General features: G+C 45.5%; 1 protein-coding gene across 2 annotated transcripts; it reads left to right on the top strand.

The window, feature by feature from the left end:
- Positions 1-1,356: 1,356 nt before the first annotated feature.
- Positions 1,357-20,315, top strand: clcn7 (chloride channel 7). 2 transcript variants are annotated; one of them, XM_035398634.1, is made up of 25 exons: positions 1,357-1,651; positions 2,806-2,880; positions 3,902-3,967; positions 4,424-4,489; positions 5,170-5,302; positions 5,943-6,052; positions 6,633-6,713; positions 7,153-7,215; positions 7,661-7,744; positions 8,047-8,140; positions 9,059-9,123; positions 9,243-9,359; positions 9,455-9,509; positions 10,296-10,356; positions 11,171-11,312; positions 11,692-11,785; positions 13,644-13,816; positions 14,687-14,738; positions 14,880-15,007; positions 15,324-15,409; positions 15,658-15,790; positions 16,568-16,627; positions 17,032-17,208; positions 17,658-17,738; positions 18,336-20,315. In XM_035398634.1, exons 1-25 carry the CDS (start codon positions 1,541-1,543, stop codon positions 18,420-18,422), a joined length of 2,394 nt encoding a protein of 797 aa, XP_035254525.1. In that variant the 5' UTR covers positions 1,357-1,540; the 3' UTR covers positions 18,423-20,315. The 2 variants fall into 2 exon arrangements, with proteins under 2 accessions (XP_035254525.1, XP_035254526.1); XM_035398635.1 differs by lacking the exon at positions 2,806-2,880.
- The last annotated feature ends 808 nt before the right edge of the window (positions 20,316-21,123 follow it).

The raw sequence follows: 21,123 nt of genomic DNA, 5'->3' as shown, positions 1-21,123 counted from the left end.
AACTGCTGGCGTACTGAGCAACAGATATCGAACAGGTCGACCAAGGAAAACAACAGCAGTTGATGACAGAAACATTGTGAAAACTGTGAAGAAAAACCTCAAAACATCAGTCAGTGACATCACAAACAATCTCCACAGGACAGCGGTGAAGGTATCTCAATCAACTGTTCGAAGAAGACTTAGAGAGCAGCAATATAGAGGCTATACCACAAGATGCAAACCACTCATCAGTAGTAATAATCGGAAGACGAGATTACAATTTGCAAAGAAGGACAGAGATGAGCCACAAAAGTTCTGGAACAAAGTTTTATGGACTGATGAGACCAAGATTAACCTCTATCAAAGTGATGGAAAGGCCAAAGTGTGGAGAAAGAAGGGATCTGCTCATGATCCAAAACATATAAGCTCATCTGAGAAGCACGGTGGAGGACGTGTAATGGCTTGGGCTTGCATGGCTGCTTCTGGAGTGGGCTCACTAATCTTTATTGATGATGTAACTCATGATGGTAGCAGCAGGATGAATTCAGAAGTCTACAAAAACATTCTGTCTGCCACCTTACGGAGAAATGCGTCCAAACTAATTGGGAGGAACATGCAGCAAGACAATGACCCAAAACACACTGCCAACACAACAAAGGATTTCATTAGGGCCAAGTCAATCACCAGACCTTAACCCAATTGAGCATGCATTTCACCTCCTGAAGAGGAGATTGAAGGGAAAACCCCCCGAAACAAACAACAACTGAAAGAGGCTGCAGTAAAAGCCTGGAAAAGCATCACAAAAGAAGAATGCAACAGTTTGGTGATGTCAATGGGTCGCAGGTTTGATGCAGTTATTGCAAGCAAGAGATATGCTACCAAATATTAAGTGTGTTTGTATCAACAAAAATATTAATAAAATAAATAAATAAAAGGAAAAGTGGCCCTAATCGTCTTCCGTATGTATCTGTTTTGCAATCAGCATGCATTAACAATTAGCATATCGAATGCTTTAACAAAATTAAGAATCATAAATATATTAGTATCGTCATTCACGTAAATACAATGGCTTAGTTAATATAAAGCACACGTCTCAAGTAATTGAAATTGGCACACCGTGTATTTGGTCTGTTGTTGAGAAGGGTAACCAAATTGGAAATGTTATAGACGGATTTGAATGAACTTGTTTATGACTTGATTCTGACGTGATCATTATGCAACAGATTGGTTATTTCGAATTTTAGAAGCTATATGAACCAGATTAGGAAACTTAAAACGCACGATTTCGTAATTCTCTTTCCGCGCGTTTATAATTAAATCCTAGGGTCAATGTTGCGCTAGGAGTAATGCCCCTTTGAGCTCTCCGTAGATTGAAGCGCTTTGTCACGTGATTGCTATTGATCTCACGCTCTATGCCTATGTAGACATCTCACGTGGGAAAAAATGTATGTGAGATAAGTGGGTGGGAGTTTTAGGGAAGACCCTGTTGTCTGTTTTACAGATAGACAATAAAAATAGGAAGGAACGGCGACAGGTGACGCCCTGAGAAACCCTGGCAAGCATGGCAAATGTCTCGAAGAAAGTGTCGTGGTCCAGTCGGGACGAAGATACGGCTCAAGGAGAAGACACTCCACTTCTGAACGGAGCCAGTGCCGTGCGATACACCAGACAGGTAGCGGTAGCTGTAGCTGGTTATCTAATAGGATAATCTAGGCATCTAAATTAGCAAGATATCTTTCTGTCACCTTGCAACCTGTCTACATAAACCAGAAACAAAGAGCTTGAAGCTGGAATTTTTAAAATATATACACATTATTGGTTTTGCATACACATTATAGAATTTGCTAGCACCAGTTGACCAGCAAGCTACGATTGTGATAACCTCTTTTGATGCGTTCAGTATAGTGTATGAATAAGAACACACTTAATAAACGTTAGCTTTGAAAAGTAGTTAGCTACTACAAGCTAGTGAAACGTCGTTGACTGTTGCGTTGGGACTGTTGGAAGAGCGCTACTAGCCGTCTAATTTGTCGAGTTTGGCAGCAACATCAATTAATAGGGCAAATATTATTTATCGAGCTGTCTAGCTAGTGAGTTCATTGCGTGGCTGCCTAAACTTAGTTTGCTGGGTATCATTGGTCCATGCGAACGGGTTAACTTGATGTTGTAGCTAGCTAACTTGATGCTGTAGCAGCCAGCGTTGCCAACAAAATTATGTAATGGTGTTCGCTAGCCAAGTCAAGAACTGTTTATTATTTGCATTAGTTTTTGGACAGTGACACAATTACGGTGCTGTAGAATTGCGTTTCCATAGGCGTTACTTAGCTAGCCAGCTTGATAAGTGACTTTCGACTTGTTTGGCTAACATTAGCTGTCTAGTTAGTCTACTGCTCCGATTGTTTTTGTGTTCACAACGCGCACTGTTCTGACATTGGTTAAGACGTCCCATGTGACAGTGCTGGGCTAATCAAAAATCAATGCGGCTTGTGGGCGATGCCCGATTAGCAGGCAGTTATTTTGTAACTGCTGAGTCCTGCCAGTGCAGGTGCAGTCCCCATGAAACCCTTCTAAATATTGCTATTTTTCCGAAGGACCTGGATGATCGCAACCCACGTTTTCAAAAAATAAAAACTAAAATAAACTCGCGTTTCATCTTCCTTGTAATCATGATGTTCTGTTTAACAATGTTTTACAAGTAATTCCAGAAGCAGAGCATCACAAGGGGCTGCTGTTTAGGATCTAGCTTAAACTTTTGCATGCAAACAGCCGGCTTGATCCAGCTCTAGGTTTTACTGCAGAATATGATTCCGTATGTTTGCTCCATAGTTTTCCGGGAGCAGCATATTTCACATAGGGAGGCTGAGTACAGTCGATCTGGAAGAAGAAAATTCAGAAGAGGAGGTAATATTTCAGAACCCAGCTCCCAAGCTCCATCCTGTTTGACAAAAACCCTCCTATTCACCATTTCATCTTTTCTCAAGTCACCGCCATGTTCATTGGATGCTCACTGTGAGCTACGGGTAGCAAGGAGCCCTGAACCTTTTTCCTTTAATTCAACCAATTATTCACCAAAAAGGTTTATTTTCTCCTCGCTTCCTTCGTTGCTGCTACCTCCATTAGTTGAGAAGTGCACAGACACGGCCTTCCCCCAACCTGCCTGCTGTTGCCAGCTGAGCCGTACGGTCCTTACAGCTGAGGCCTGCACTTCATGTATGGCTGGCACACCTCATGTGATGAGTGAAAGACAATCCCACCAACCAGAACCCTGCCTACCTGTGCAATGCTGTGGCTAGTGATGTCAGACATGGGCACTGATACACAGACGCGTACAGGATTCTATAATGCGAGTGCGCCCAGACGTTTTATCCTAGCGTATTAGCAGGATGAGCCGCCCACCTGTCCCCACAAAGAGTCATGAAAGAGTCATTTTAATGGTTTCAGGGGTTCTAGCCAGCACTGTACGCTCCATTACATCACCTCATGGTTAGTTTCACTGCCAGTGCCTCACTTTAACCTTTGGGACTCTGCCTCCTCCTCTGTATTGTGGTGCTGAGTGATAGCAATGGGAATATGAGGTTTCATGGAACCGGAAATGGGAGGGGCTATCGTCTGCCAGTGAGTGATTTACTGATTTGAACCTATTGTACAGTATGTGTTTTCAGTGGCAAATTTGATTGGTTTAAAAACCTTTTGCTTGTTTCAGACTAGTCTGTGATTGGCAGCATGTTGCAGCTTCTCCCCTTACAGGGCTCCTGACGCCTCACTCTCCCATCATCGCTGAGCAGTTCCTCTCAGCTCCATTCTGCAGCTGTATTCTCACCCGTTTCCTGTCAGGTTGGAATAAAGCATCTGACCTTTCTGCTCCTTTCTCCCACCCCCCCACCCACACCCCCTGCCCCCCACCCCTGGTATCACCGTTCAGGGAGCGGTCTTAAGCCGGCCCAAAGAGATTCCTCACAACGAGAAGCTGCTGTCGCTGAAATATGAGGTAACTGCAAACTACAGGTCCTGTGAATTACAAAAAATAATAATAATGATCCATTCAATAACTTAGGTGTACTGAGAGAGCTTGGACTGGCACAATAATAGTTTATTTTTGTTGGTTTTTATTCCTCTTAACCTCCCAACATGCAGCTTTGTAGCCCTTTTTAAAGGACCCCTAAGGTTTGGTCTTGGGACATAATAAAAAGATGATTCATGCACTTTAGAAATAACATTTGCTATGTATAGTGGAACTGTGTTTGATCAGTGCTGTGAACCAAACGCAGTCTTCCCTTAAAAAGGGACCTTTTAGGGAACAGACTGACCCAGGTGGATCCCAAATGGTGGGTCCCCAGGGTTTGTGGTACATGAAAGAAATAACTTATTGCGTAAAATGCACATGGTATTGATATCAAATCTGCACTTCATCTATGTACATACCCATTGCGTCTGTCTGTTTCAGAGCCTTGATTATGACAACAGCGAGAACCAGCTGTTCCTGGAGGAAGAAAGGCGGATGAGCCAGATGGTCAGTCTGGTACTCCGTGCCTTTGGGGGTGTGTTTGCACACACCGTCCCAGAGCTGTTTTTAGGCTATCCGCTGCAGGGTCCCGATCAATTCTGTTTCATTTCCGGAAGTGAACTGAATTTCAATTAATTAACTGAGAAATCCTCATGCAGCATTCTGGGCATTTAAGTTGATGAATAGCCTTTCGCTTCTTTGGCTGAATTGGAAAAATAATTGACTCCTGACAAATATGATTCAAAAGGTTCTCTCGATTCTTCCCTTGTCCTTCGATCTATTGCAGAATTAATAATGGGAACGAGATAACTAGATAAATGGAAACTTAAATTGGCAAGCATGGAAACCTACGCAGGTACTGTTTTTTATGCTCTCCCCATCATTTTATTTCTGATTTGGAATGGCCAATCGTATACGGCTGTGCTTATGCTTAAGTCTCTGCACTTGATGTGGGTGAGTGTAGACACCCTTGTGATGTCGCCAGCTGCTTCTTTTCACACCACAACCCACCAGTCAAAGTTGTATCGACGAGTGAAGAGCCCCACAGTCCGGGTTCTCATCCGTGCACTAGAACGGTGCCTTAACAGGATGAGCCACCCAGCTTCCCAGAGATGCTGTTCTTAATGGTGATGGTGTGGACCTGGCTCTCTGCGTGCTGAAATGGGTGCGTCTCTGTTCCTGCTCAGGGCTTTAAGTGTCTGGAGATCAGCCGCTGGGTGGTGTGTGGGCTCATCGGGCTCCTGACGGGCCTCATCGCCTGCGTCATCGACATCGTCGTGGAGAACCTTGCCGGGTTCAAGTACCATGTGGTCAAGCAGAGCATCCTTCCCCAGCGGAAAACACAGTTATGATTGCCATTTTAAAAAAATGTCGGTAACAGGTTTGGCAATTGATTCTTTTTTAGTTTGTTCAAGAAAATAACCTGAAACACAATTAACTGTAATGTTATATGTCAGATGCTTCCCATAATTAGTGTATTCAGTTTCAATTGATTTCCAGAATTGGTTGAATTGAAAAGTAGTGAACCCTAGCCCTGTTGGATACAGAACGCAATGCATAATCCAGATTTGCTAAATGGGCATTTATGTGCAGACCTGTAGGGCTGCTGGCTGCTGTTTGAGTTGAAATACCCTGGAATCGGTAGCAGGCCATACAAATGGCGTAACAGTGTTTTAACAGGATGAGCCACTCAGCTGTCCTTCTGTGTGGGATTAGATACAGCACTGGGACCATATCATTGCGTAAAGAACCACTCAAGACCATCTGATGCAGAACAGCCAAGGTCAATCTATAAATCTTAAACGTCCCCTTCTTGGGCTGCATAAATGCACCTAGTTAACATAAGACTCCACACAATATGCAGAATTTTTACTATGTAACTAGAAGAGGTTCCTGACAGGCACTGAACAAGACAGAACTTTTTTTTTAGGTCATTTAGTTTCCTTAACCCTGTCCTCAGACATAGAGAAGTTCACTGAGGTTGGCGGCCTCTCCATCACTCTCATCCTGTGGGCTGTGTTGAATTCCGCATTTGTATTGGTGGGCTCTGTCCTCGTGGCCTTTTTTGAGGTGAGTAGAAGATTCACGTGCCTGTTTTTCATTTCACCCCGATTGAAAATTGGCCCAATAGCTAAAGCGGTCAAAATTTATGTGAATGTAAAAAAAAAAACTGAAGTGTTGATCAGTGTTCCTTGTCTCTGTTAATTAAATTGCATAAATTAAATTTAGTTTGGGCAAGTAGATGTCTTCCAGACTAACCTTTCCCAACATGTATAGAAGTCTTAGTTGAACCTGGATTAAAAAGAAACGCAGGGAATGTGATTGGTTTGATTTATGAATCATGGTTGATTACGCTCATTTGATATGTGCCCTGATCGGTATGTCAACATGAACACTTATCTTATGAGTCACTTTCGCCTGCCTGCCTGCCAAAACAAACAGACGAACAAACTAATTTGAATCCAACTTTACCAGAATATCTGAATTTCAGGTTATCAGGATTGAGTAGTCCTGCAGGAACTGCCACCCTCTAGGAGGTGCTGACGCTGTCTCTGGTTATATTGGTTGAATTGTGGTTGTGGTGAAATCTGGTATGAATATAACCGCTGTAGGAGCTCTTTCCGCTCGTTTGTTTCTGTTCTGTCTTTAGCCCATTGCCGCGGGTAGCGGGATCCCACAGATAAAGTGCTACCTGAATGGAGTTAAGGTCCCTCGTGTCGTGCGGTTGAAGGTAAATTAGTTGCTTTATTTTATTTTTATGTACTTATTTACTTTCTAATTCCTTTTATTATTTGATCCTCTACTTAACCAGGTAGCTCAATGGACTGTTGCATATTTTGGTTTTGGGTGCATGCCAATGCAATTCTCTTCACGTGGGCATTCCCATTTGTAGCAGATTGGTTAGTTATGGCTGAAGAATGCTCATTGTATTCTCAGGAATATTTTTACAAAATACTTCTGGAAATAAATCAGTGTGGATGCATAAAGCTAATAAGCCAGTTTTTGTCTGATTGATGTGGGTAATAAAAAAAAAAAAATGAAATCCTACATCCTTACAGTCTGTCCAAGAATGAAATCCACAGGCTTCTGTAGTATTGGCTCACTGACTCGCTGGTAGCATCTGTACAGCAACAATGCCCTATGGATCTCTTTTGTTTTGTCCTTTCCAGACTCTTATGGTGAAAGTGGGAGGAGTCATTTGCTCTGTGGCTGGTGGCCTGGCAGTAGGAAAGGTAAAGCTGACCAATGAGAGGTCAGAGACCACAGGCCCTCCCCCACCCAGCATTCTCTCACCCACATTATACAGACAGACAAGGGCACAGAGGAAGCCCAGTAGACTCATATAAGAGAGTACTTTAGCATCAGACAAACACGGCCTGCTTTTGCAAGGAACGTCTGGATGCAGAAATTGCTTTGATTGGTCTGTCTATATGTAAAATTGTACATCATTAGCCTAATTTACTGACCTTTAAATGGGGTTTCATGAAGGCGTACTGGGGAAAATAGTTTTGTCTGTAATGTCTGTCCATGCGCTGTAGGAACATGTGAATTGTCACATGCTTGAAATGTGAAGCTTCAGACACATACCCTTAGAATGGGAGCACTAAGGTGTGCTGCTGGTAGGAACACAGCTATCCGCGGCGTCCTGTTAACATGCTCCCCCCGTCCCACCATCAGGAAGGGCCAATGATCCACTCCGGGGCCGTGGTGGCGGCTGGAGTCTCCCAGGGACGAAGCACCTCACTGAAGAAGGACTTCAAGGTCATTAAACCCCTTCATCTCTCATGCACTTATTTGAGGACATTTATATACTACTATTATTATGTTTAAATGCATCTTTACATATCAAATAGCAGCAGTATCTATGCGTTTACCTTTTAAGTCAAGGGCAATACCAGTGGCAGATTAGCAAGAACCAAGGAGCTGGCCATCTGGTTACTCTAGAGTATCCTGGTGGTCTATGACTGTTGTATCAATTGCCAGGCCAGACATCATTTTAATTAGTTGGTTGATTGAAAAGGGCATGTCCCGGTGTGTTTTTAATGTCGTGGCTGTCCTTGCAGATCTTTGAATACTTCCGGAGGGACACGGAGAAGAGGGACTTTGTTTCAGCGGGCGCGGCTGCAGGGGTGTCTGCGGCGTTTGGCGCTCCTGTTGGTGAGACATCTCAGCTGTTGCCTAGCAACGGTATACACTTCATTTCGGAAATTATGTGGACACACCTGTGTCTTAACAGGTTCATAAAATCTAGCATACAGCCATGCATTCTCCATTGACAAACATTGGCAGTAGAATGGGTCATACTGAAGAGCTCAGGCACTGTCATAGGATGCCACCTTTCCTGCAAGTCAGTTTGTCACATTTCTGCCCTGCTAGAGCTGCTCCAGTCAGCTAAGTGCTGTTATTGTGAAGTAGAACCGTAAAGGAGCAACAACGGCTCAGCCGCGAAGCGGTAGACCACACAAGCTCACAGAACGAGACCACCTAGTGCTGAAGAAACGCTCATTACAGAGTTACAAACTACCTCTGGAAACAACGTAACACAAGAACTGTTCGTCAAGAGCTTCATGAAATGGGTTTCCACTGCCGAGCAGCCGTACACAATTAAAACCCCTGGGAAAGTGTTTGGTTGGACATGCTAAGCAGTTTTTATTTGGGCCTTTGCTTGGCATGTGCTTGGGTTCATTTTCATTCTGAATCCTTTCATTTGAAGCTCCAGTTACATATGGGTCATACTGTGACGACTTAGAAAGAAATTTGAACGACAGTTTTGAACTCTTCCTTCATTCAGGTGAATTTTTCTAATAGAAGTGGCATGACACCACTTGGGGAGAAAGTTCAGCAGGAGTATTTGGCCTACAGAACCATGATACGACCACTGAACCATAAAACTGTCGCTGTTTGATGGATGCACACTAGCTGTTAACATTGACTGCTAAGATCCCATCTGTGGCATCCGTATGACCCTTCTAACCCGACAAAAGGATGCTGTTTTGTAGATGTGCCGATGTAGCAGGGGGTTAAATCCCCAGAGGACTCTCCCATTCCTCTCTCTTTCCCTCCCTCTTGTCTCAGGCGGGGTCCTCTTCAGCTTGGAAGAGGGGGCGTCCTTCTGGAACCAAATGTTGACCTGGAGAATCGTGAGTGTCTGGAAGACGGACACGTTTTTGTGGCGCACCGCCGCTACCTTTCCTGACCAGCTGAGAGGGTCCGTCCTCCTAATGCCTCCTTTCCTTTTTTCTGTTTTTTTTTCCCCCAGTTCTTTGCATCCATGATGTCTACCTTCACCCTGAATTTCTTCCTCAGCATCTATAATGAGAAGCCGGGCGACCTCTCGAACCCGGGTCTCATCAACTTCGGCCGCTTTGACAGTGACGTGAGCGCGCCTCCCTGTCACAGTGTAGAAATCCAGTGTTGAATGATCTCTGATTTGGTTAAGTGGGATAAGTTTTTTTTTCTCCCCCTCCCCAGAGTGTGGAGTACAACCTTTATGAGATTCCCCTCTTCATCTGTATGGGAGCCATAGGTGAGGGCAGACCTGTTTCATTTTTGTCGCTATGAGGGGAGACCCATTTAATTTTTGTTGCTATGAAGGAGACTTGCTGTGTTTCTGTCATGATGAAGAAGAATCAGTTTCCTTTCAGCTTCCCTGGAGAAGCATCTGCACTGCTATTTAGTGTGTTGCTGGTGTCATGCAAAAAGCTTGAATATACCTTGTATATACAAAAAGTGAAATTCTCTGGAACAAATAACTATTTCATTTATGAACACAGCATTATGGTTAGTCAACTTTAAAGTTATGAGATGTGTATGGTACATTAGAACTAGATGAGAAAGTTATTGTGGAAAAGCAATGATTTGTTCCAACCGCTGTCAGGGAGCTATTCCTTTGTCAAGTTCATTGAACACAGATGATTATAGCCGTTATATAGCCCTCCTAAGGGGGAAGATTCTTAGCGGTGGAAAATTCTAGAATACTGACCTCAAAAGGGGAAAAACAAGTTTTTTCAATTTCATCTTCCACAGTAATAGTAAGAAAAAACTTGTGTGTTGTGCTGTGTGTACATACTGTGTTCACGGTACCTTCTCATGTAAAATAACAGGCAGATTTGAATGCTTTGGGTGACACTGACAGATTTAATAGAGAACTAAGGAGAAACACTTGAAGTTGAGTTGGGTAGTCAGGAGGTACCTGGGTGTTGGAAGACTGCAGTTCCTCTGTCAGTGTTCGCTCTCTGATGCCATTGCTCTTGTGATATGGTTATGACCTTTGAACTCGCAGTCAGGTTTTGCTTATAATCTCTCTCTGCAGGTGGACTGCTTGGAGCGCTGTTCAATGTCTTAAACTACTGGCTCACCATTTTCAGAATAAGGTAAGGTCAGGTGTTCCAACCCATTCCCCCATTTCCACCCTCTGTATATACGGTAATGCAATGTATGAATATTGCATAAGGTTTGACATGTTTGTTAAAAAAGGAAATAAAATTTTTTAAAGCAGAAGGTGTGTATTTATCATGGTGACTGAGGAACAGAGGCATATCTGTATACATGGTGCTCTGGCACTCATGAGTACAACCTAAACAATGTGGTCTAATCATGGAAGGAGGAAGAAATACAAAAAATATAGCACACACACCATGTCAGGTTGGCACTTTGCCACCAGCATAGGCGCTCTCAAATAACTACCTTTCAAGAGAGTAATGGCAGAATTGCTCAGATAGAAGCTGGATTGTTTTGGGTTCCTGATTTGCTGTACTGAAAAAACAGCATCAATTCATCCAGCAGACTTTTGCACTTCTCTCTATCAGTTGTGCCACTATTGTCACTTCCTTAAATACGGTAAGACTTATAGCTGCAAGAGCCACTACAGGTGTTCTCTTCAGCTCTCACTGTTTTTTCAGTTGGGCGAAGTTGTGGACTAAATTTAAGCGAGTGCTCAAAAAATCTTTTGTCTACTTGCACAACATCAGAAGTATGGAAATTTAACTTTTTTAAAAAGAAAAGAAAATCCGCGGAGACGCTAGGATTAAATAGCCTTGCGGCTCGAATAGCCTAGCCCTCCAGGGCCAGAGCAGAATCACCCTGTTAGTACTGAAGCCCTCCAGTAATAAAGCTGGGTCGCTGGGATGTAGGAAATGTGACACATGAATAAACTGTCCTCTGATTGGCCGATGCTGTCACTCTCAGGTATATCCACCGACCCTGCCTGCAGGTGATGGAGGCCATGCTGGTGGCAGCTGTGACGGCTACAGTCTCCTTCACCATGATCTACTTCTCCAATGACTGCCAGCCCCTGGGCCCGGACCAGAGTGAGGAATACCCCCTGCAGGTCAGGGCTGTTAAAGCAGGGGCTTCAAAGGGGCCTCCTAAAATCACCTGCCTCGGCCTGTGGTTGACCCCATTTACCTGCGCTAACTACTGGCTAATGGGGATTTAACACAAGTTAACGAGGGTCGTGGCTAATTAACACAATAACTGTACATGGATGAACGTCTACTATTGACATATATTAGTACAGTATATACTAGTATGTAATACATTATAGTTGCCTGCCATCATAATGTGTGCCCTTGGTCAATTGTAATTGTAAATACTTTTATTTTCGTAGATGCCAGTGAAATTTGAGAACGCTCCTGCAGGTTCTTGAGAATTTGCAGTGAAACGTGTTGCTAACCGAAACGACTTTGCCCTCCTGCTCCGTTTCATAGCTCTTCTGCGACGACGGCGAGTACAACTCCATGGCAACAGCCTTCTTCAATACGCCCGAGAGGAGCGTACGGAGCCTGTTTCACAACCCGCCAGGTAACTACCGCCACAACGCGCTACAGCGCGCTGCTGGTTTCCACATCAACGAGGCCTTTCCTTCCAGCACCGGCCAATGGCCAGCATGGAAAATGAAAATGGCGGGGGGGTGGAGGGAGGGCATTTCCTCTTTGGTGCTCCCTGAGGGACGGATGGGGGTGTAAGCCAGGGGAAGAGGCTGTTCAAAGGCTGTCCAGTGTGGCTCCCTGACTGTGGAGGGCCTTGTCTGGGTTCCAGATGCAGCCTGGACCTGAGAGAGGGAATGGAATGGGAGGCATGGATAGAGCGAGAGAGGGAGAGGAAGAGAAAGAGAGGGGGAGAGGAAGAGAAAGAGAGGGGGAGAGGGCCGGATGTGCGGCAGCTGCTGAAGCGCTCAGCAGGCCCACGCATCTGCCTCGTCTTACACGGGGCTCTGGCTGATGGCTTTCCCAGAACCCCTCACTCCCACCGTACCCCGAAACCTGGAGCCTACCCAGCAGCACCCCTGCTGCAGAGGCCCAGCCGCCGCCAGCGCCTGTCTCTCTCACACACACACACACACACACGCACACACACACACACACGCACACACAAACCCACACACACTCATAAATATATATGTACACAACACGCACACACTCCCAGATATATATATACACACACACACACACGCACAGACTCACAGATATATACACATGTACGCACACACACACACACACACACACACGCACACACTTGGATATATACGAGTGAGTTGACCCTACCTTTAGATGGCCTTCTCCCCTCTGCTGGAGGAGAGTGGGGCTACAGTTATAAATTCGGGATTCTAACATGGCCTCGGCTGCACCTCACCAAAGCACCAGTGATCAGTATGAACCAGCATTTCAGTGACCAGTATGAACATATCAATACTGATTTCCAATGACGTTATACAATGTATTTTGGTTAGTGAGCTCCATATTCCTATCAGATTTTGGGCTTGGTAAATGAGGTTAATTAAGCTGTAACCTGCATCTCTTTTGCTGTGTTGCTTTTCTGTGTACCTGGCTCACTGACCTGACCTACTTGCACACCGAGTCAGAAGACTGAATTATTGCACATTATCTGTAACTTCTAGTTTTTAGTTTTCTTCTTTTGGCCCTGCATTGAGGGCTTGCTTTTTCTTTTCCACAACAGCAGTAAATCCACTCAATAGCATTCCGGTCCAATTCAGTCTGTTTTTCCATTCTGCTGTTCCAGTTTAATGGTGGTTCGGTATGCGACGCTGCAGTTTTACCATCTAGGGAGTTCTGACCAAACCTTTTTTGTCGAGCCAGAAATAATATTCACTTTGCAATGAACTTAGTTTATTCCGCGCTTAGTAAAGTCAAATTAATTGTTCTTATTGTCATTTTTAATTTTTTAAGTGTGTGGGTCTGGAGAAAAGCCGTGGTTTTTTTGATGGCAGAGGAAAACGGCTGTATGTGGTATCTTTAAATGGACAGATGTGGTGGCTTTTGGAGTTTGTTCAGGACACCAGGCTTAACATGATTGACCTCAGAGAGTCTGGAAATTGGTTTAACATCTCATTTTATGTACTGTGTATTCTACAACATTGTGGCCCTAGACTGCACTGGGACATTGGGTTTCATTTTCTCCAGAGGGAAGGTTGCCCCCTACTGGCCAATTGACACTTCTTCCAGCTGCAACTTCCTAGTCCTTTCTGGTCTCCCTCACTTGTAATGACCGGAGAGTGAGGTCCCTTGATTCTCAGAATGGGTGGAGCTAGTGGGTACTGTCAATCAGACTTATGGAAACCAATCGGAAGACTCCTCACGCCACAGCACAGCACTGTAATAGGTTCAGAGCAGTGAGCCCCTCCCCTTGCTGTTTCCTGCAGGGTCCTATAATCCTCTGACCCTGGGCATGTTCACGCTAAGCTACTTCTTCCTGGCCTGCTGGACGTACGGCCTGACGGTGTCTGCGGGCGTGTTCATCCCCTCCCTGCTGATCGGGGCGGCCTGGGGGCGGCTATTCGGCATCCTGCTGGCTGCCATCACCTCCAGCGGCTCTGTGAGTGGAAGGGGGGGGGGGGGGTTCGGCCAATCAGGCACTGGGTAGGGAACGGCCAATCAGAAGCTGGGTAGGGAGCACAGACGGGAAACTCCAGGGTTCACACCTTTTACTTCGCTGAATTTTTATTTTGCAATGTGGAGAATTCATTGCTGGAAAGTGTCTGGGGTTTTACTTTTCAGAAGCATGCCAAGCTTCTCTGTTCAGCCTGTTCAGCCTGATTTTAATTTCCCATGGAGAATATCCCTTTGAAGAGAACACATGCTTTTTAGAGAGAAATGCGTGCACTTTCCGCTTTTTAGTCCCCGATCACAACCTACAGCATGAAAAACTGCATAATACAATGTCAACTTGTGGCTGTTATACCAATCTGACCCACTTTCCATCTCTCTGTACCACCACTTGCTTTCTAAGTCTACTTTCATCCATCATGAGAAATCCTGCATTTGGTCTTGTGATAAAATGTTAATCTCCAATGACTTAAATACATCAGGCAGTAGTTTTCATCTAAACATTCATTCAGAACACATCCAGACAGTTTTTGCAGCCATGCTCAGTCTGCTATGTTGAGGTAAATATATGAGCCTATATACTAATACCAAATCTTCTAAACTGTGTGACTGTAAGAATTTTCCTACCTTGTGACGTGTTTGTGCCGCGTATTTGATCTTTAATTTCTCGTCTGTCCCATTTTTGCTTTCTATTCTTTAATCCGAAACGTGCTTTACATATTGTGCAAGTCAAACGGTGTGTAAAGAGAGCTTGGTAGGAGTAATATTAAAGAGTGGAGTAAGACTTTTGTGTGCCACTTTGGATAAAAGCGTCTGCCGTATACATGTAATGTATTGTGAGACCTGTCTTGTGTGACAGATCTGGGCGGACCCGGGGAAGTACGCTTTGATTGGAGCTGCAGCCCAGCTTGGTGAGTGGCTCGCCGTCGCCGTGCTCCCCGTCGCTGTAGCTGTGGAAACGGCCGGCTGGCCGTTCTGTCTGAAAGCGCGCAGATAAGCCCTCTCTGTGGTGGAGCGGCCGGGCTGATGTCACGCCTTTTGTCCCGGCCCAGGCGGAATCGTACGCATGACGCTCAGCCTGACGGTCATCATGGTGGAGGCCACGGGGAACGTCACCTACGGCCTTCCCATAATGCTCGTGCTCATGACGGCCAAGATTGTGGGAGATTACTTTGTGGAGGTTAGTGCAGCAGAGCCTTATGGGATAGAGGCAGCTGTGTGAGTTCTTTTTCCGGGAACCAGAAATTACACACTCTCTCTCTCCCTCCCTCACTTCTTTTGTGGTCTGTTTTGTTATCCACAGCACAGCTATAGCTGTCATTTAAGTACAGTAGTTAACCCAGAATGCACCAGGTTAATTCCATTGGAGTAACTTGTGTGTCTTGTTTGCTGCGCTGCGTAGGAGCACTTCTGGGTCTTTTGTACTGACAGAGACGGGTGAAGCACTGCAAAGCATTGTGGGAGTGGTGGTGCTGAGGCCAGTTTGCTCTCTGCAGGGTCTGTACGACATCCACATCAAACTGCACAGCGTGCCCTTCCTGCACTGGGAGGCCCCAGCCACCTCGCACTCGCTCACGGCCAGGTAATGCCTTCATCACCATCCTCGTCCTCTCCCGTCTCTGAGCCGTGTGAGGTAGAAACCGACGCCCCCCCCCCCTCCCATTCTGAGCACTACAAGCATAACCATAAAGTAGATTAAATGGTGTACAAGAGCGCACTCATTGCCCTATTTGGTGCTAAAATGGCTTAGCTTTTTTGACCTTGGTACCAGGTGCTATCGGGTGGCTGTGAAAGACTGAGAATGACTTTCTCCCCCCTTGTCTCTCTCAGAGAGGTGATGAGCTCTCCAGTCACCTGCTTCAGCCGGATCGAGAAGGTGGGCACCATCGTGGACATCCTTAGCAACACGTCCACCAATCACAACGGCTTCCCTGTGGTGCCCGGGGTCGGCGATGACAATGAGGTTTGCAAAACGCCCCCACCCCACACCCCACACCCCCTTTCAGTGCCACAAAGAAAGAAATGACTGTCTCTTCCAATGAATATCCCACAGAGAGATGATGAAACACTTTCTTTCAGACCATCCACTGTCTGTAAACCCTGTCAGCACACAAGAAAACTGCAGGCTGCTCTGCAAATCATCTACCATTATTCCTTATGGTGTTCTAGTTTAACATTCAACACATCCACCTCTTTTAAGCTTTAAACATTTTTCAGAGGTGGTGTTTGTAAATTCCCCCCTGCCCCAACCACAGTTTTCAGTTGAATGTAGATTGTAAACCAACGAGAAAAGGGAAACATGTATGTTAGCAGTGCCAGTTAGTAATAGTGTTGCGAATAGCTGCTTGTGTTATGTATAGCTGCATGTGTTATGTATAGCTGCATGTGTTGTGTATAGCTGCATGTGTTGTGTATAGCTGCATGTGTTGTGTATAGCTGCATGTGTTGTGTATAGCTGCATGTGTTGTGTATAGCTGCATGTGTTGTGTATAGCTGCATGTGTTGTGTATAGCTGCATGTGTTGTGTATAGCTGCATGTGTTGTGTATAGCTGCATGTGTTGTGTATAGCTGCATGTGTTGTGTATAGCTGCATGTGTTGTGTATAGCTGCATGTGTTATGTATAGCTGCATGTGTTGTGTATAGCTGCATGTGTTGTGTATAGCTGCATGTGTTGTGTATAGCTGCATGTGTTGCATATTGCAGCAGCAGCAGCGGCAATGTGTCTCTGGTCTTTGCAGCCGGGGAGAATCTGCGGCCTGATCCTGCGGTCCCAGCTGATCGTCCTTCTGAAGCACAAGGTGAGAGAGGCGTGGCCTCTGGGACCCGACGGGGTCCCCGGTTTCTCCCCCTCAGTCACTCGCTCGCTCACTGCGAGGTCTCTACAGCCTTTCGTGATCTTACGTGTCGCATCAGGGATCTCAGACTCAGATCCTGGGAGGGCCGCTGTGTCTTCTGCTTTTTGATGTATTCCTGCACACCTTGTTTCCAGGGCAATGAATTGGCTGCTGATTGACAGTTGGAGGAGTGCAGGGCTAGTGGAGTCCCAGGCTCTTAGACCGCGTTTGCATCCCTATGCTCGCTTGGATATTTGTGTGGCAGGGTGCCGGTTAGGGGGAGCGTGTGTTTGAGAAGAAAGGTTGGCTCATATTGTCCGTCTGTGTGTGTGTGTGTGTGTGCGTGTGTGCACGCATCCACTCTGCAGGTGTTTGTGGAGAGGGCGCGGTCCCGCCTACAGCAGCGCCGGCTCCAGCTGAAGGATTTTCGGGACGCCTACCCCCGCTTCCCCCCCATCCAGTCCATTCACGTGTCCCAGGATGAGCGAGAGTGCATGATGGACCTCACCCAGTTCATGAACCCCACCCCCTACACCGTCCCCCAGGTAAGCATGACCAGAACATATCGACCGCACCCACTACACCATCCCCCAGACAACCATGACCAGAACTCATAAGCTCCACCCCCTACACTGTCCTGCGGGCTGCTGTCGCCCCTGATGACCTTTCCACCAGCATACTGCAGCCACAACACCAGAAATGCCACAAAACCAGGGGTCAAACACTCCACACCCCACAGCCCACTTCATCCCCAAAAACTGTTTCTGTGATACACCCCTCATTAAAACTTTGCCTGAAACTTTTTTGACTTTCATTTGAAATGTTCTTTAAGCATAAGTCAAAGCAGTTGCGTGTACATCGTAACTAGTGGAATACATGTGACACGTGTTAGATTTGAATGGTGTAATTATCAATGGGGAATGTTTGATATACCATTTATCAATTTATCTATATTTTTCTTTCTTTCTCCCTCCTTCCCTTGCTTCCGTTGCAGGAGACCTCTCTCCCTCGTGTGTTCAAGCTCTTCCGAGCGCTCGGCCTGAGGCACCTGGTGGTGATCGATCACGAAAACAGGGTGAGCTCCCCAGTGTGTGCCCGTCTCTGTGTCCACGCGCAGGACTCTCTGTGTCTCTGTGTCCACGCGCAGGACTCTCTGTGTCTCTGTGTCCACGCGCAGGACTCTCTGTGTCTCTGTGTCCACGCGCAGGACTCTCTGTGTCTCTGTGACCACAGCTGGTGTTTTTCTTGGGCACTCCTTACCTGTTTCTGAAAGCAGTTACTGAGCAAAGGAGATTTGTGGCAAGAGTCATTTTTACTTGCTACCATATCATAAGGCTAGTTTCTCCTAACACAGTAGAATCTGAAGAAGGTACAGATTATAACATGCAAAAATAAGTCAAGCTAGATTTTTCTTCATCATATTGAACTCCTCATATTGAATATTACTCCCATCATAAGATATGAATTATTATATTTAAGATGGTACTTCCTATTAAACTGGTAATTCCTCCTCGTTAACCTTTGTGTTGTGTTTACTTGTTAGCACAACTGTTAGCCTTGGTGACCCATAGCGAACACAGGCTGGTCCTTCCTCCCTATTGAAGCGCTCATTCCTCCACTTTATCCGTTGCTCTCTCTCTCTTTTTAAACGGGGCGTGCGGTTCTCCTCCAGGTCGTGGGGCTGGTGACCCGGAAGGACCTGGCCCGCTACCACCTGGGGAAGCACGGGCTGGAGGAGATGCAGCTGGCGCAGACGTGACGCGCAGACGGCCGTCCGCACCGCGCGGGGGCTGCGAACCCTGCGCCGGTCCGCCCCTTTGCTCCCCGCCTCCACCACACACCACCAGCTGCAGCGCGCGCGGGGGGGGGGGGGACGCCACGGTGCCCGCGTGGCATCGACGGGCACGGACACGGAAACCTGCGGCGCCGCCCGCGTTCGAGCGCCGCTCCCGGATTCACTTGTTGCAGAGGTTGGGGGTGTTTGTCCCGTGTTCTTCCGTTTGAGAATAGTAGCTGCAGTTTTTTTGGCTTGTTCTTTGTCTGTCTGGTTTTGCTCAGAAGAATTGGGCCTGCTCGTTGAAGTTTTAAGCTCTGCTGTACTGTCTGGAAGTGTGTTGTACAGACTCCTCTGGTGGAAGGATCTTGTGTATTTTTTTTTTTTGTGTGCACACATTTGTGTGCATGCATTGGTGTGCGTGTGTGTGTGTGCATGCGTGCATGTGTGAATGCATGCATAAGTATCTATTGTGTGTGTGTATTTGTGTATGTATTCATAAATGCATGCTTTTGAACTGTGGGTCAGGGTAGGGAAGATTGTGTGTGAGCGTGATGTATACTCCTGGCTGATTCACATGTCTGTGGTGATTTGTACCAGCCTTTACAGAACTCGCTCCTTTGCCACAGCACTCGGACGTCTCCGTTGTCTTCATACTCGTGCTCATGGACTGTTCATTCATGCATTAAGTGTACCATATTCACATTTAGTGCGGGATAGAGTGACAGAATGGGGATCAGTCCATCCATCGTAAGACTGGGCACAAGTTGGTTATTCAAGGGAGTCTCTGAAACCAAGTCTCCAGCTCTTCCGGAACCCCACCCACCCCACTTGTGTGTGTTGGGAGGAGCGAGCGCTCAAGTGACTTCATATTGTGCCGTTGATCTTCACGCTTCACTTGACGAATCAGATTCTTACCTGAGAGGTGATGTTTTATAATCTCTAGGGGGTGAGTCTGTTCTCGCTGAAAGCCAGGATGCTTTTCTCTGTTGTGTTTTTACCATTATCTGTGTGCTTTTTGTTGTTGTTTTTTTGTTTTTTTTTTCTCGAGGACTTCCTCCCCGATTTATTTTCGGTGTCATTTTTTCTTAGAATAATTTTCTCTCTTTTGAGTATTCATGACCAGCAGTATGAATGAAAAGTCACGCTATGTGAAGATACAAGTTTTCCCTAATTTTAGGGGGGGGGATGTATATTAATGTGACACTGATTGACAGTGAAGGGATTCTGGATCACATCGGTACGCATTTAAGCAACAGTGCACTAAAGAACCCCTTAAAAAGTACTTTCTGAAAATTCTAATAGTGACCTTCGGTACATATGTGTTCGTAGGGTAATTCTGAGCCATTTTCATGCTTACCAACAGATCATGGGCCATGTTTAACTGTGTTTTCAGTGGTACGTGTGGTTTAAATTTGCTTTCAGGTGAACTCATTCAGATCTACAGTCTGCCCCCTACCTGTGGACTGGATTCGGTCAAAATGCTATGCACTTTGTCCTCTGCTTTAGTTAACGGATTTAACAGATTTAACGCTACTTTATTTATGCATCTTGCACATTGTTATGAAGTCAGCAGTTGCTGGCATTGATGGAAACACGAGTACAAAAGTGAAAATGAATACATATATCGAAGGACAGTGATTAGATTCAATTTGGGGCCTGTGTTTCCATGTAAGAACAGTGAAATGTGCCAGCAAGCCATGGGTGCAGATCAGTAGAAAAGTGCTAATGTTTTTACACTTGAGTGTGTCAGTTGCATCACTCTTGCTTTAGACACTTGACTTTTTAACCATAGCCTTTCAAAATTATCGAATTTTTTAAACTCCACTTTGTTTTTGAAATTTGTTTTGTTCACCAATAAAACCATTCATAAATACAGATTGTATTGTATTTTTTTTGGTGGGGGGGGGGGGGGTGGGGGGGTGGCTCTTAGATTCACTGACCAATAAGTGAATCTTTGTTTAATGGATGGTTTTTCATAAATAAGAACTGATTAAAATTGACCCACGTTTTATTATTTTATGAATACTTTGATTCACTGTGTTATCAAATACCAGATTTGCGTATTATAAATCTGGATTGAAGATAATTTCCCCACAATTTACTGAGACTTGGAAGAAAATTTTTGACGATACAACAAGGTGTTGCAGTGAAAGTATTCTCAATAAGTATTTTTATTGAATGTCCCTTGCAGTGTAGCTTTCAGCATATAATGTGGCTCTTGAGATTAAGCCCAGAGACACAGGTTCCCTACAGGGAGCAGAAATGAATTGCTGGGTCTTGGGAGGATGAGAGAACTTTTGAACAAGGTCGTTTTTGGAGCTGCTGCTTTCTTCGTTGAGACACTGTTCCTGTTAAGTGGATAGTTCACTTTCAGAGGTTCCAGGCAGTGGGAAAGGGAAGAGAAGCACGGTGCAGACTGAAATGGTGGCTCCAGGGGTGTGCTTAGTAACTTTGAGGCCCCAGGATGAGCTGTCTGTAGTCCCGCTCAATGCGCATTAACACTTCAGTGATCACACACCACTGCTTATTTTTAAATATTGTGTTTCCCAGCTCTTGTTCTTGGTGGAAGTTCCTGTGCCTGTGTCGTGTCATCATTTATATGAACATGGGTTGTGGTTTTCAGCAACAAATACAAATATGGCTCAGCTTCGGCTTTCTATCTTTGTGACAGCTTCCTCAAATA

Source organism: Anguilla anguilla, chromosome 17 (assembly GCF_013347855.1).
Source record: "Anguilla anguilla isolate fAngAng1 chromosome 17, fAngAng1.pri, whole genome shotgun sequence".
In the NCBI taxonomy this organism is placed as follows: Eukaryota; Metazoa; Chordata; class Actinopteri; order Anguilliformes; family Anguillidae; genus Anguilla; species Anguilla anguilla.
The sequence above is the reverse complement of the archived record's forward strand: the minus strand, read 5'-3'. Positions and strand labels throughout refer to the sequence as shown.

What these genes read in the sequence shown, in the direction of transcription:
- clcn7 (XM_035398634.1), top strand. Translation starts at nt 1,541, where the DNA reads ATGGCAAATGTCTCGAAGAAAGTGTCGTGGTCCAGTCGGGACGAAGAT. An exon ending in GGCGTTTGGCGCTCCTGTTG is followed by an intron (nt 8,141 to 9,058) that starts GTGAGACATCTC and finishes CTCTTGTCTCAG; the next exon opens with GCGGGGTCCTCTTCAGCTTG. An exon ending in TCGCACTCGCTCACGGCCAG is followed by an intron (nt 15,410 to 15,657) that starts GTAATGCCTTCA and finishes TGTCTCTCTCAG; the next exon opens with AGAGGTGATGAGCTCTCCAG.